Source organism: Schistocerca gregaria, chromosome 2, assembly GCF_023897955.1.
Source record: "Schistocerca gregaria isolate iqSchGreg1 chromosome 2, iqSchGreg1.2, whole genome shotgun sequence".
NCBI lineage: Eukaryota > Metazoa > Arthropoda > Insecta > Orthoptera > Acrididae > Schistocerca > Schistocerca gregaria.
In genome coordinates this window covers 776,716,970-776,730,944 of record NC_064921.1, presented here as the reverse complement: position 1 = coordinate 776,730,944, position 13,975 = coordinate 776,716,970, and the positions used below count along the sequence as shown (strand labels likewise).

The window sequence follows — 13,975 nt, the reverse complement described above, 5'->3', positions numbered from 1 at the left end:
ATTAATTTAAAAAACTTAGAAAGCGTTACCGTGCTTCGTCATGACATCAACACAGATTCCTTCTGGGGGTAGTGGTTGTATCAGGGAGAGCATCCACTCGCCAAATGCTACTAACACTGTCAAAACTGATGTATAACACTGCTGACACCACAGAGAAATGTCTAAAGGCAACAGGAAAAGAAGGACAAGTAAGTCATATTATGAATGGTTGTAAACTATGTCTTGCAGATGCTCATCTGATCTCTGAGTAAGAAGGTAAGCAGATAAGCAGATAAATCTGGTGATCTTATAGATAAGTTAATGTCAACAAATCTTGAGACGATATAATTAATAAACGATTCCTGCGCAGCTGCCACTGATTGCCATGTAGCGTGTGATATTACAGAATACTATCAAAACAAGGTGTCATGAAGCTGTGGAAAACTGTACTAGGTGGTGGTGCAAGGAATGTCTGTAGCATCTGATGATATGATGTGTAATAACTGTCAGTGTTAACAGTCCTTCACTTTCAAAGAAAGTAAGCTCCAATGACACTGTGTGATGGGACTGTATACCGCATTGGTTAACTGTCAGGTGTACATTTCCACTCTTCACCCATCAGGCCTTATTAATGCAACTAGTGAGATGAAAATGAAGTGCACTGCCCTCACACATTTTTCTTCATTTGTTGGCACAAAGCTATTTGCGACCAGTGATCGTATTCTTTCAGTTTTTCCAAAACCTAGAACTTGTATGGATGGGTGTTAAGGCCAACACAAAGAATTTAGCATTCACTCTCTGCAGAGAACACTTGACCACAATTGCTTCCTTATGAACTTAAAACCATAGACTCCACGGAAGCATTGCCAAGGTCACGAGTGGATGTGTTTTGGTGTGTGTGTGTGTGTGTGTGTGTGTGTGTGTGTGTGTGTGTGTGTGTGTGCGTGCGTGTGTGTGTGCGTGTCTTCTTGCACTAGAAAAAGACAACAGCTCAAAAGCTTATACACCTCTGGATTGTTACGAGTTTCTTTGTGTCATACGTTTTTCAGTGGTTGTCTTTCCACATTTTTGTTCATTATTAATATACAACCTCTGTATCCTGTGTTTTACTCAGTAACTCTATTGTTTTTGCCTTTCAGAGATGACCTCACCTCTTTGAGGTTAGTAATCCAAGTTTTATAGTGTGTTTTGGGACCAAGAGACTGTGATAACCAATTGCACCACCACTCAGATGTTGAGCACCAGCCGATGTCTCCGTCAGCTGTTGTCACTCAAATAGCACATATGGTGTGACTATCACTACACATCTCCTATCGCAAAAGGGGCTGCAAGGGGGAGAAATTGCAGCTGAGAGACTGTGCATGTTGGCTGCACATGTGCCTCCCAGTGACACTTACAGCTTGCCATCCACATATGCAGTAGATGCCCAGCGACCATCCTCACTCTGTTCTCACTCATTGTGCTATTTACTATGTTACCTAGAACTGTACTGTACCCGTCTTGTGTTGTGAACTATTGTCATCTGAGATCATTAAATATTCTTGTTCTGGGCATGACATCTCATGATTTTCTTATGTTATGAGTTACAACATAATTGGCAACAATCGTGGGCACTTTTTATGCTTGTTATGTAGCCTTCGAGCCTGCACAACAGGCCACCTTATCAGGTGTGTCGATGAAAACTTCACTACAGCAGTTTCTACAACAGCAGTCAAAGGGATAGAAGTGTCAGGTAGCTTTCCTTGTTGTCCATGTTATTCCCTCAGCCATCAGCTACAAACCTGCCACTGTTCCTACCTTATGATGAAACAGCAGAAGAGTGGAAAGGATACAAGAAGTGCCTCCGGAAGCACTTTGCTGCATTCCAAGCAATAGATCAAGTTTGGTAAAATAACTTTTCTTGTCATAGATCTCACCCAGTATGTAACAGCTTTTGTGCAAGCTAGTCCCTCTCATGGAACCAGCACATCTGACATTTGATGAAATGCGTACTCTGTTAACTACCAACACTGCCATATCACTGCATTTCACGTGGAATTTTATCAGAATCATAACCACACAAATCAGTCATTCTCCACATGGGCAAGTAAACTGCAGGGCCTCAGTAGAAAATGCCAATTTGTGACTCCAGTAAATAAGGAATCATACCCAGAGTTGATGATTGGCAACACAATCATCTGTATGGTGCTGGATAAGGAAGTGCATCAGAAAGCTCTACAATTTGAGGACCCCACCTTAGAGAACATTTTAAAATGGGTCCAATCCTATGAAATTTCCCAGGCAGCAGGCCACTGATTATGATCTTGGGGAGAGGTGCCAGCCACCGTGTCAGAGCCAGAAGTACGATTCAACTTTATCGACACAGTAAATGTGGCAACAGTAGTGCGCAAACCTGTAGCACTCTGTACCATAAACAAGTGCTCAGACTGTTTTCGAACATGTCAGAGAAGATTGCATTGACCAGGTAGCAAAGTGCGGGGCATTTTGGGAGGCATCCTGGAAGGAAGGAAATCTCATTTCTGTCTGCCTGGCTCTGGACAAAAATGCTTGCCTCAACAGGATCTGATACGATTTCATCGGAGTCTCACACCAAAGTGATGTTACCTAAGAAACTGTTCATAATGCTCACTTTGTGCGAACACAGGTTCAGCTACAAGTTGATATTGGTGTCTCTACATTCAAGTTAACCTCTCATACATATCTCCAGCGGGAAGCACACCACATTCAATCCACAGCTCACCATTCAGGTGCCATTTAACAAACATGTTCAATTCAGAGATTAACTCACAATTGTGGTGACATGCAAAAATGTTATAAGACACCACACCTTCCTTGTGGTTCACAACATGGTATGGAGAATCTATTCGGCCTTGATGCTTTTTCTGCTTTCGGATTTGTCATTCATAACTCAGTCCACTTCGTCTCAGAACAAGTACCATGTCGGGGATTGAAAACCCTCAGATATTTCCTCTGGGTTCCAGAAAAAAGGAAGCACTTTATAGCACAGATTACATTAAAAAAAATTGGTGTGCCCTTACTTCTTCCGTGCCATCAACAATGAGCTAGGTACATTAACAACCCGGGATACCATGGAACCCATGTCTCTATGTGAATGGCCGACACCTATGGTTATTGTGAAAACACACTTGGGCAAATTGCGCTGTGTGGAGACTTTAAGGTTATCCCTGGATGAGGAACCACAAGAAAGTCCTGGTAGTCAACATGCCACATGGATTATACCGTTTCAAACACTTAATTTTCGAGAGTGCCAGTGTCCCAGTAATCTTTCGAAGGTTCCCTGGGAAACTGCTACACAATGTTTTGAGCTGCATAAATTATCTAGACAACATAGTGGTGATGGGGGTCACAACAGAAGAACACTTAGGAAACTTGCAGCAGCTGTTCCACATCCTCCCGTCCACAGATGTCAAATGCAATCTCAATGTGGGGACCTGCCCACTCGTCTCATGTAGGGTGCCTAAAAGAATTCTGTATTCTCGGAATACTATAAAACAATTCAAGCAAAATTGCATTAACAGTTTTTATTACAAATAAGAAGAATGACAATACTTAACTTGTATTTACAACAAGTGGTCACAAGCGATGGGCAACATGCAAATAAGTGTCCTTTCCTATAAACGAAGTTCCTGTAAGTTTGACACAAAGTTTGTGGATAATTAATAACTGCTATTGTAGTGTTCTCTGCTAGGCCTGTCCATATACTATCCCGATACTGAATGATACTGAGCCGATACTGAGTGGTCAAGGCTGGCAGGAGTGGCGCTTACATTCAGCTCTTGTAGAGGCCGCCCCTGTCGTGGTGCGATCCCAATCAGCGCACCTTTAGCCGTTGTCATTTCAACACCTTCTCTTGTGTTCTTCATCTTCATTCCGGAGGTTGTGGTTATGCCAGAACACTCAAAAAATCCCATCACATTTGCAGTGAACATGCTCAAAACCATGCAGAAGAGGTATCCATAAATTGAAAAAGAGGCCCTTGCAATCATCTTTGTGCTTAAGAATTCTCAAATATTACTATACATCTTTGTGTTGAAAAAATTCCATTTATTTCTACACAGAAAAAAATTTCACCCCATTACAGATCATAAACCATTGATCTCCCTCTTTGGTCCTTTAGGAACACTATCTGAGAAGACTATCCACTGACTCCAGTGCTTGACACTCTTTCTCAGCAGGTACAATTACGAAATCCAGTTCTGCAATACCACTCAAAACGCCATCATTGATGTCCTTCTCATCTCCCAATGGACCCTGAATTGGAGTTCAATCAAGACAAGATCTTGTGCTTCCAGTTGGATGAAGAGGCTCAACAGGGCATGTGTGGCTGCAGCCATGGCCAAGAAACCATCTCCAAACAGATCTGGTGGTACATTCAACAGGGCTGGCTAGACCACATTTCTGGTTGGTACTCCAACCCATTACAGCATTATTTCCACCAATGCTGCCAGTTAATCCTGGTAGACACAGTTACCTTTTTGACTGTGGTTCAACAGTCTCCACATGTGGTCCCACCAGAACCTTTGCATCCGTTAATCTTTTGGCTCTCATGCTTATGACTCTTTCGCCAAGTTCTCATGACTGAACCAGTTGCCCGGGGCCAAGTGTGCTGGCTGTGCAAAGACCAGGAGGTCGAACATCTTGTCTGCAACTCTCATCAATGTGGATAACAGAAAGTGTCTCAATGACAAACTTCCTCACACTGGCTCCTCATGTGGCAGGAGCGGGTTTACATCGAGTTCATGGGCCCATTCCTGGGCACTACCTGACTGACTGTCCTTGATGCATACTTTAACTTTCTATAAGAGGTCAACTGTTGGTCCATTAATGTGGAGGCTATGGTCACAGATTTCAGCAGAATTTTTACTAATGAATGAGTTCCCCTCACACTGGTGTCGGACAATGGACCATAATTTCACTACCAGGTTTATACAAGTTCTGCTGCAGAAATGAGGTTCAACATGTGATGTCTCCCCACCTTTCCATCCCGAATCAAATGGTGAGGCTGAAACACTTGTGTGAACTTTAAAACACGGATGAACAAATATGTGGCTGATGCTCCTATGGATGAGCCACTATCATTTTTTTATTTCCTGCATGTCATATATACATGTCTGTTTGTGTCTGTATAAGTGCGGATGTGTGTGTGTGTGTGTGTGTGTGTGTGTGTGTGTGCGAGTGCGCGCGCGAGTGTATACCTGTCCCCTTTTCCCCCTAAGGTAAGTCTTTCCGCTCCTGGGACTGGAATGACTACTTACCCTCTCCCTTAAAACCCACTTCCTTTCGTCTCTCCCTCTCCTTCCCTGTTTCCTGATGAAGCACCCATGGGTTGCAAAAGCTTGAAATTTGTGTGTGTGTTTGTGTTTGTTGTTGTCTCTATCAGCATACCAACGCTTTAATTTGGTAAGTTACAGCATCTTTGTATATATATATATATATATATATATATATATATATATATATATATATATATATATATATATATATTTCCAACTGTATCTATCTTAATTTAAGTAAAGAGAAATGAGACATATGGCTCTGATGTCTGTAAATGAGACACGTTCGAGAACTACACGAACATCCAAGTTGATAATCAGATATCTCTTTTTTCTTTCTGGTGGAAATAGCTATTTCCAAACTATACTAATATACTTGTAATGACTCATACAATCTTTCTGGAAAATATAATGGGAACACTTATTTTGTGTTTTCCCCGGATAACCTGCCTTTTCAATTACATGCATCCCAACGCCTCTTTCATTTATTTTATCTGTTATTATTATTGTTATTTTATTTACAAACAAACTAAACAACTGTCTTTTAATATTTTTGGAAAAAAAACTCTCTGTCTTAATTTAAGTAAATCGAAACAACACATGCAAAAACAGCAATTAGGAGTGGGATGGAGAGGGGACGGCAGGGTATGGGGGGGAAGAGAGCAGAGCACCATCTGGCAGAGCATGCAGAGACTAGGTGGCAGTAGGACAAGGCTGCCATGTGCAGAATCAGGAGGTTAAGGAGAAGGAGGCTGTGGGGCAAACAGGGAGCAGAAAAGAGTGGTGGATGCATTGGCAGAGAGCAGCACACAATGAGGGTGAGGGGATGTGAATTAGGAGGAGGTGGTAGAACAAATGGGGTGGGTACTGTTGAGTGGAGGGTATTGGGACAATAGGTTATTGAACCTTGAGACCAGAATAATTTCAGGAGCAGAGAATGCATTGTAAGGGCAACTCCCATTTCTGCAGTACAGAAAAGTTGGTTGTGGAGGGGAGGCTCCAGATGGTCTAGGTTGTGATCCAGCCACCGAAATCAAACATGTGATGTTCAGCTGTGTGTTGTGCTACACGGTGCTCCACTTTGCTCTTGGCCACAGATTGGCAATGGGTATTCATCCTGAAGGACAGTTGATTGGTAATCATACCAATAAACAAAGCTGTGTAAGACTGCTGCACAGCAGGTATATGACAAGGCTGCTTTCACATGTGGTGAGACCTCTGAAGGGTACAATAAGCCTGTGACAGGAGTGGAATAGGAAGTGTTGTGTGGGTGGATTGGGCAGGTCTTGCAGCTGGGTCTTCCACGTAGATATGATCCCTGTGATGGGGTGCTCCTTTGTAGCTGGTTCTTGGGGGTGGTGGGAAGATATTGTGTGTGTGTGTGTGTGTGTGTGTGTGTGTGTGTGTGTGTGTGTGTCTGTGAATATGGCATGGGAAATCTGTTTGTAGGCTAGGTCTTCAAGATAGTACCTGCATACTGAGCAAGGGAATTCTTGTCACTGCAGATAAGCCATCCCCAGGTGGCCAGGCTGTAAAGGAGGGATTCTTTGGTGTGGATGGGATGGCAGCTGAAAAAATGCAGCTACTGTTGGTGGTTGGTTGGTTGGTTTAATGTGGAAAGAGGAGTGGAAAGAGCTATCAGAGAACAGGAAATCAACTTCCAGGAAGGTGGTATGCTGGGTTGAGGAGGATCAGGTGAAGCGGATGTGAGAGAAGGTGCCAAGGTTGTGGAGAAATGAGGATAGGCTGTCTTGTCGCTGAGTCACGATCATGAAAATACCATCAATGATCTCGAACCAGACCATACGTTTGGAAGTTTTGAGAGGCTATGAATGTTAGCTCTAGATGGCCTATAAACAGGTTGGCATAGGAGAGAGCCATGTAGGTGCCTATGGCTGTGCCGTGGATTTGTTTGTCTACCTTTCATTCAAAGAAGAAGTAGTTGTGTCTTACGATAAAGTTAGTAAGGTGAATGAGGAGTGAGGTGGTGGGTTTGGAGTGTGAAAGACTTTGGCAGAGGTAGCGTTCAAGAACAGAAAGACCATGAGCATGAGAGATGTTGGTGTACAGAGAAGGGAGCAGAGGTAGCGCTCAAGAGCAGTAAGACCATGAGCATGAGAGATGTTGGTGTACAGAGAAGTGGTGTCGGTAGTGACAAGTAGGGATCCAAGAGGTAAAGGGGTGGTGATGGTGGAGAGTTGGTGAAGGAAGTGGGTGGTACCTTTGATGTTGAACACAAGACTTTGGGCAATTGGTTGGAGGTATTGGTCAATGAGGACCGCCGTTGGATAAGCAGCTGCAGCAGCAAGACGTATACTCTTAGCTCACTTATTTGTTACATAGTTTAATTCTTAATTTCTTTGCGTGTTTTTGGTATTTGCATTGTTTAATTCATAAATTTCGGGCATATTATAGTATTTGAGAGTTGTAGCATAGCATTTTAGTACCTGAATAGTGTAAAATCGCATAGCCTCCTTCCACCGTCGAGCAATGTGTCAGCAGTGCGCAAGTAGCAGCATTACTGCATGTAATAGGCAATCTTGTATTTTAATAACCGTTTAAATTTTCTGTCGATTTGTTTGTGCTCTCTGTAAATTAGTTCAGACGTTCTTTGCACAACAGTTTTTAGCATGGATAGGGACTGCAACTGCTGTGTTCAGATGCAGGCTGAGTTGGCATCCCTTCGCTCCCAGCTTCAGGCAGTGTTGGCTTCGGTCACTCAGCTTGAGGCTGTTGCCAATGGGTATCACAGTAGGAGTCTGGATGGGGTTTTGTCGGGGACGGCCAGCTCGTCCCACTCATCTCCCGATCGGACTACAACTGTGGCTGCCCGAGATACTGTCCACATTGAGGCTGATCCCTCACCTGTGGTAGAGTGGGACGTCATCTCGAGGTGTGGCAGGGGGCGAAAGACATTCCGGAGAGCTGAACGGAAGGCCTCTCCAGTTTGTCTGACGAACCCGTTTCAGGCTCTGTCTCAGGCTGATACTGATCTTTGGCCGGACATGGCTGCTTGTCCTGTTCTAGAGGTTGCCCCTCAGTCTACAAGATCCGGGCGGTCGCAGAGGGTGGGCTTACTGGTAGTTGGGAGCTCCAACGTCAGGTGCATAATAGGGCCCCTTAGAGATATGGCAGCAAGAGAGGGGAAGAAAACCAATGTGCACTCCATGTGCATACCGGGGGGAGTCATTCCAGATGTGGAAAGGGTCCTTCCGGATGCCATGAAGGGTACAGGGTGCACCCATCTGTAGGTGGTCGCTCATGTCGGCACCAATGATGTGTGTCACTATGGATTGGAGGAAATCCTCTCTGGCTTCCGGCGGCTATCTGATTTGGTGAAGACTGCCAGTCTCATTAGTGGGATGAAAGCAGAGCTCACCATCTGCAGCATCGTCGACAGGACTGACTGCGGACCTTTGGTACAGAGCCGAGTGGAGGGCCTGAATCAGAGGCTCAGACAGTTCTGGGACCGTGTGGGCTGCAGATTCCTCAACTTGCGCCATAGGGTGGTGGGGTTTCGGGTTCCGCTGAGTAGGTCAGGATTCCACTACATGCAGCAAGCGGCTACATGGGTAGCAGGGGTTGTGTGGCGTGGAATGGGCGGTTTTTTTTAGGTTAGATGGTCTCGGGCAAGTACAGAAAGGGCAGCAGCCTCAAAGGGTGCGGGGCAAAGTCAGGACATGCGGGGGCCAAGCAGCAATCGGTATTGTAATTGTAAACTGTCGAAGCTGCATTGGTAAAGTACCGGAACTTCAAGCGCTGATAGAAAGCACCGAAGCTGAAATCATTATAGGTACAGAAAGCTGGCTGAATCCAGAGATAAATTCTGCCGAAATTTTTACAATGGCACAGACGGTGTTTAGAAAGGATAGATTGCATGCAACCGGTGGTGGCGTGTTTGTCGCTGTTAGTAGTAGTTTATCCTGTAGTGAAGTAGAAGTGGATAGTTCCTGTGAATTATTATGGGTGGAGGTTACACTCAACAACTGAGCTCGGTTAATAATTGGCTCCTTTTACCAACCTCCCGACCCAGCAGCATTAGTGGCAGAACAACTGAGAGAAAATTTGGAACACATTTCACATACATTTTCTCAGCATGTTATAGTCTTAGGTGGAGATTTCAATTTACCAGATATAGACTGGGACACTCAGATGTTTAGGACGGGTGGTAGGGACAGAGCATCGAGTGACATTATACTGAGTGCACTATCCGAAAATTACCTCGAGCAATTAAACATAGAACCGACTCGTGGAGATAACATCTTGGACCTACTGATAACAAACAGACCCGAACTTTTTGACTCTGTAAGTGCAGAACAGGGCATCAGTGATCATAAGGCCATTGCAGCATTCCTGAATATGGAAGTTAATAGGAATATAAAAAAAGGGAGGGAGGTTTATCTGTTTAGCAAGAGTAATAGAAGGCAGATTTCAGACTACTTAACAGATCAAAATGAAAATTTCTGTTCAGACACTGACAATGTTGTGTGTTTATGGAAAAAGTTCAAGGCAATCGTAAAATGTGTTTTAGACAGGTACGTGCCGAGTAAAACTGTGAGGGACGGAAAAAAACCCACCGTGGTTCAACAACAAAGTTAGGAAACTACTGCGAAAGCGAAGAGAGCTTCACTCCCAAGTTTCAATGCACCCTAAACCTCTCAGACAAACAGAAGCTAAACGATGTCAAAGTTAGCGTAAGGAGGGCTATGCGTGAAGTGTTCAGTGAATTTGAAAGTAAAATTCTATGTACCGACTTGACAGAAAATCCTAGGAAGTTCTGGTCTTACGTTAAATCAGTAAGTGGCTCAAAACAGCATATCCAGACACTCCGGGATGTTGATGGCATTGAAACAGAGGATGACACGCATAAAGCTGAAATACTAAACACCTTTTTCCACTGCAGTTCCTTCTCTAAATCCTCGCACAAACGAATAAATGGCTGACATCGAAATAAGTGTCCAAGGAATAGAAAAGCAACTGGAATCACTCAACAGAGGAAAGTCCACTGGACCTGACGGGATACCAATTCAATTCTATACAGAGTAGGCGAAAGAACTTGCCCCCCTTCTAACAGCCGTGTACCGCAAGTCTCTAGAGGAACGGAAGGTTCCAAATGATTGGAAAAGAGCACAAGTAGTCCCAGTCTTCAAGAAGGGTCGTCGAGCAGATGCGCAAAACTATAGACCTATATCTCTGACGTCGATCTGTTGTAGAATTTTAGAACATGTTTTCTGCTCACGTATCATGTCGTTTTTGGAAACCCAGAATCAACTCTGTAGGAATCAACATGGATTCCAGAACCAGTGATCGTGTGAGACCCAACTCGCTTTATTTGTTCATGAGACCCAGAAAATATTAGATACAGGCTCCCAGGTAGATGCTATTTTCCTTGACTTCCGGAAGGCGTTCGATACAGTTCCGCACTGTCGCCTGATAAACAAAGTAAGAGCCTACGGAATATCAGACCAGCTGTGTGGCTGGATTGAAGAGTTTTTAGCAAACAGAACACAGCATGTTGTTATCAATGGAGAGACGTCTACAGGCATTAAAGTAACCTCTAGCGTGCCACAGGGGAGTGTTATGGGACCATTGCTTTTCACAATATATATAAATAACCTAGTAGATAGTGTCGTAAGTTCAATGCGGCTTTTCACGGATGATGCTGTAGTATACAGAGAAGTTGCAGCATTAGAAAATTGTAGCGAAATGCAGGAAGATCTGCAACGGATAGGCACTTGGTTCAGGGAGAGGTAACTGACCCTTAACATAGACAAATGTAATGTATTGCGAATGCATAGAAAGAAGGCTCCTTTATTGTATGGTTATATGATAGCGGAACAAACATTGGTAGCAGTTACTTCTGTAAAATATCTGGGAGTATGTGTGCAAAACAATTTGAAGTGGAATGATCATATAAAATTAATTGTTGGTAAGGCGGGTACCAGGTTGAGATTCATTGGGAGAGTCCTTAGAAAATGTAGTCCATCAACAAAGGAGGTGGCTTACAAAACACTCGTTCGACCTGTACTTGAGTATTGCTCATCAGTGTGGGATCCATACAGATCGGGTTGATGGAGGAGATAGAGAAGATCCAAAGAAGAGCAGCGCGTTTCGTCACAGGGTTATTTGGGAACCGTGATAGCGTTATGGAGATGTTTAGCAAACTCAAGTGGCAGACTCTGCAAGAGAGGCACTCTGCAATGCAGTGTAGCTTGCTGTCCAGGTTTCGAGGGGGTGCGTTTCTGGATGAGGTATCGAATATATTGCTTCCTCCTACTTATACCTCCCGAGGAGATCACGAATGAAAAATTAGAGAGATTCGAGTGCACATGGAGGCTTTCAGACGGTCGTTCTTCCCACGAACGATACGCGACTGGAACAGAAAAGGGAGGTAATGACAGTGGTATGTAAAGTGCCCTCCGCCACACACCGTTGGGTGGCTTGCAGAGTATAAATGTAGATATAGATGTAGAATTCTTTTTATGGAGACACAGTAACCAGCTACAATGGGGCATCCACGATTGTTAGGTTTGTGGATTTTGGAGAGCATGTAGAAGGTGTGTGTGTGACATGTCATAGCCATGAGGAGAGAAATGGATTCAGAGGAGAGGTCCTGGGAAGGGGCTAGGGCTTTAAGCAGGGATTGCAGGTTGTGTTGGACTTCTGGGATGGGATCCCTCTGGCAGAGTTTAAAGGCGGAGGAGTCAGATAACTGGTGGAGGTCTTTTGCCAAGTAGTCACTGTGATTCATAGCAACAGTGGTAGAATCTTTGTCTGTAGGTAGGACAATTAGGTCAGGATCTGTTTTGAGGATTTGTATGCTGTCCTTTATTCTGCCGAGAAGATGGTGTTGTTAAGAAGGGACCTGGGGAAGATTGGTGAAGTCACTTGAGAGGTAAGGAATTCCTGGAAGATGACCAGGAGGTGATTGGGTGGGAGGAGGAGAGCATCATGGTTGTATTGTGGTATGAACTGGGGGAGACTAGGTTCAGTATTGGGATTAGATAGGCTTTGTTTGGAGGGATTGATGGCAAAGAAATGTTTCCATTGTAGGGATTGGAAGAAGGAGAGTAGGTCTTTGAAAAGTCCAGCATGGTTAAATTTGGGTGTTGGGATGAAACTTCTGTGGGGATTTTAATGGAAAGGTTAACAAGAGTGTTATGGGGTTGTTTTAGCTAGGGATTTAGTGGACTGTTGGTAGGGAGTTTTGGAGCATGTGGCAAGATGAAAAGGTCAGTTAGGCCATGTCTGGGTGCTATGAGGGGTTGATGATGAGGAACACTGTGAGAAGGATAGGGATTGGATAGTGGCTGGTGCCCCAAGATGGCAGTAGGATGTCAACAGGTCAAATAACTTACAGAGGAGATGGATGATTGTTTTCTGACAGCCAAATGCCCATAATATTAATAACAAATTTAAAAAAAGAACTTATGGAGATGATGTTGGGAATGCTCTTTCAGATGCTGGAGAGCCAGTGGTTCAGCTTCAGAGACATGATGCATGTACGAGAGAATAGCTGCAGTATCTTATGGAGAGAGCAGGTGCCATGGAAATGTGCTTTTACAAGGAATTTTTATGGTTAGGCTGTTAGGTAGGTGAAGGGGATTCCATGGTTTAGGAAGCATGAGATAAATATAATCATCTGAGTCATAAGCACACCTCATTTCAGCCTGCAAGTTACCACTTTTATAAGCATTTTAGGAAACAACACAATAGGAAACAGCCATCAAATTAACATACCATCGATGTGTCAACTGGCGTTGGCACAAATGCTGTATCATCTTCAACTGGCCATGGTCCTGAAAGCACACATTTATTGAGGTTCCCAAAGTAGAAGCAAGGGTCAATGGAAAGAACTTGTTGAGGAAGTAAGCTTTCAACTAGGGGTGAAAATTCTTCTGGTGGAATGTATTTCAGTCGTCCTTGATCTCCACCAAGTAGAAATCGACAACTGGAAAGATAAAGTAAAGGTTAGATGAAACTAACTTTTGATTCAGTCCATTCTTAAAATACAGAATAATAGCATCACAGAACATACATTTACTATGGTACAGTTATTCTAACAGCAAAGATCAAGCAGTCATCTCTAGTTTTTACACTTTTATCAGCATTCGGAACATGTTGATTTGTTCTTTCAATCACTGTTTATAGTTAGTGTAAAACCATCTATTACTATAATAGTTACATGTTCCATAGATCATCTGCATGATGTTTTGTCATGATGAAGAATGATTCATGTAACAATTAACTGACTACAAGTTTGTAGGCTTCTCTTGCAAGCAGTTCATATAACAATAAAAAATATATGCAAAAGGAGGAGCTGCCAAAAAAATTGTAACTTTGATATCTTCAAGCACTTTGTCTCATTGGGATGTGATTTTTCTCTCAGCATAATTCAGCACTTTTCAACCATGGCCAACTTCAAAGAATAGTACTGTAAGTAATTTTTTGCTGATTTCATAATTACAGACAATAGTAACCAAACAGTACAAAAAAGGAATTTTCTAAAGAGAGGACTCTTTCCATAATATTCTAACATAAAATGAAGAAAGATGGAATAAGGCAGTGTAAGAGACTTGGTGTGTAGTGAGAAGATACACAAAAGGTGTCTTAATATACCTGAAATGACCAGCCAACATTCAACACGTTAAACCTATGTAACAGACAACATCCTAAAACACTTAATAAAGGAGGAAAACAAT

At 43.3% G+C, this 13,975-nt stretch overlaps 1 protein-coding gene across 9 annotated transcripts in view; it reads right to left on the bottom strand.

Moving 5' to 3' along the window:
* The window catches only part of LOC126335019 (ryanodine receptor), a 691,249-nt gene that overhangs the window by 418,909 nt on the left and 258,365 nt on the right, over positions 1–13,975 (bottom strand). For all 9 annotated transcript variants that reach the window (XM_049997852.1, XM_049997851.1, XM_049997850.1 and 6 more), the window contains one exon: positions 13,014–13,224. In XM_049997852.1, the coding sequence (XP_049853809.1) occupies positions 13,014–13,224 (211 nt within the window). The remainder of the gene's footprint in view (positions 1–13,013; positions 13,225–13,975) is intronic.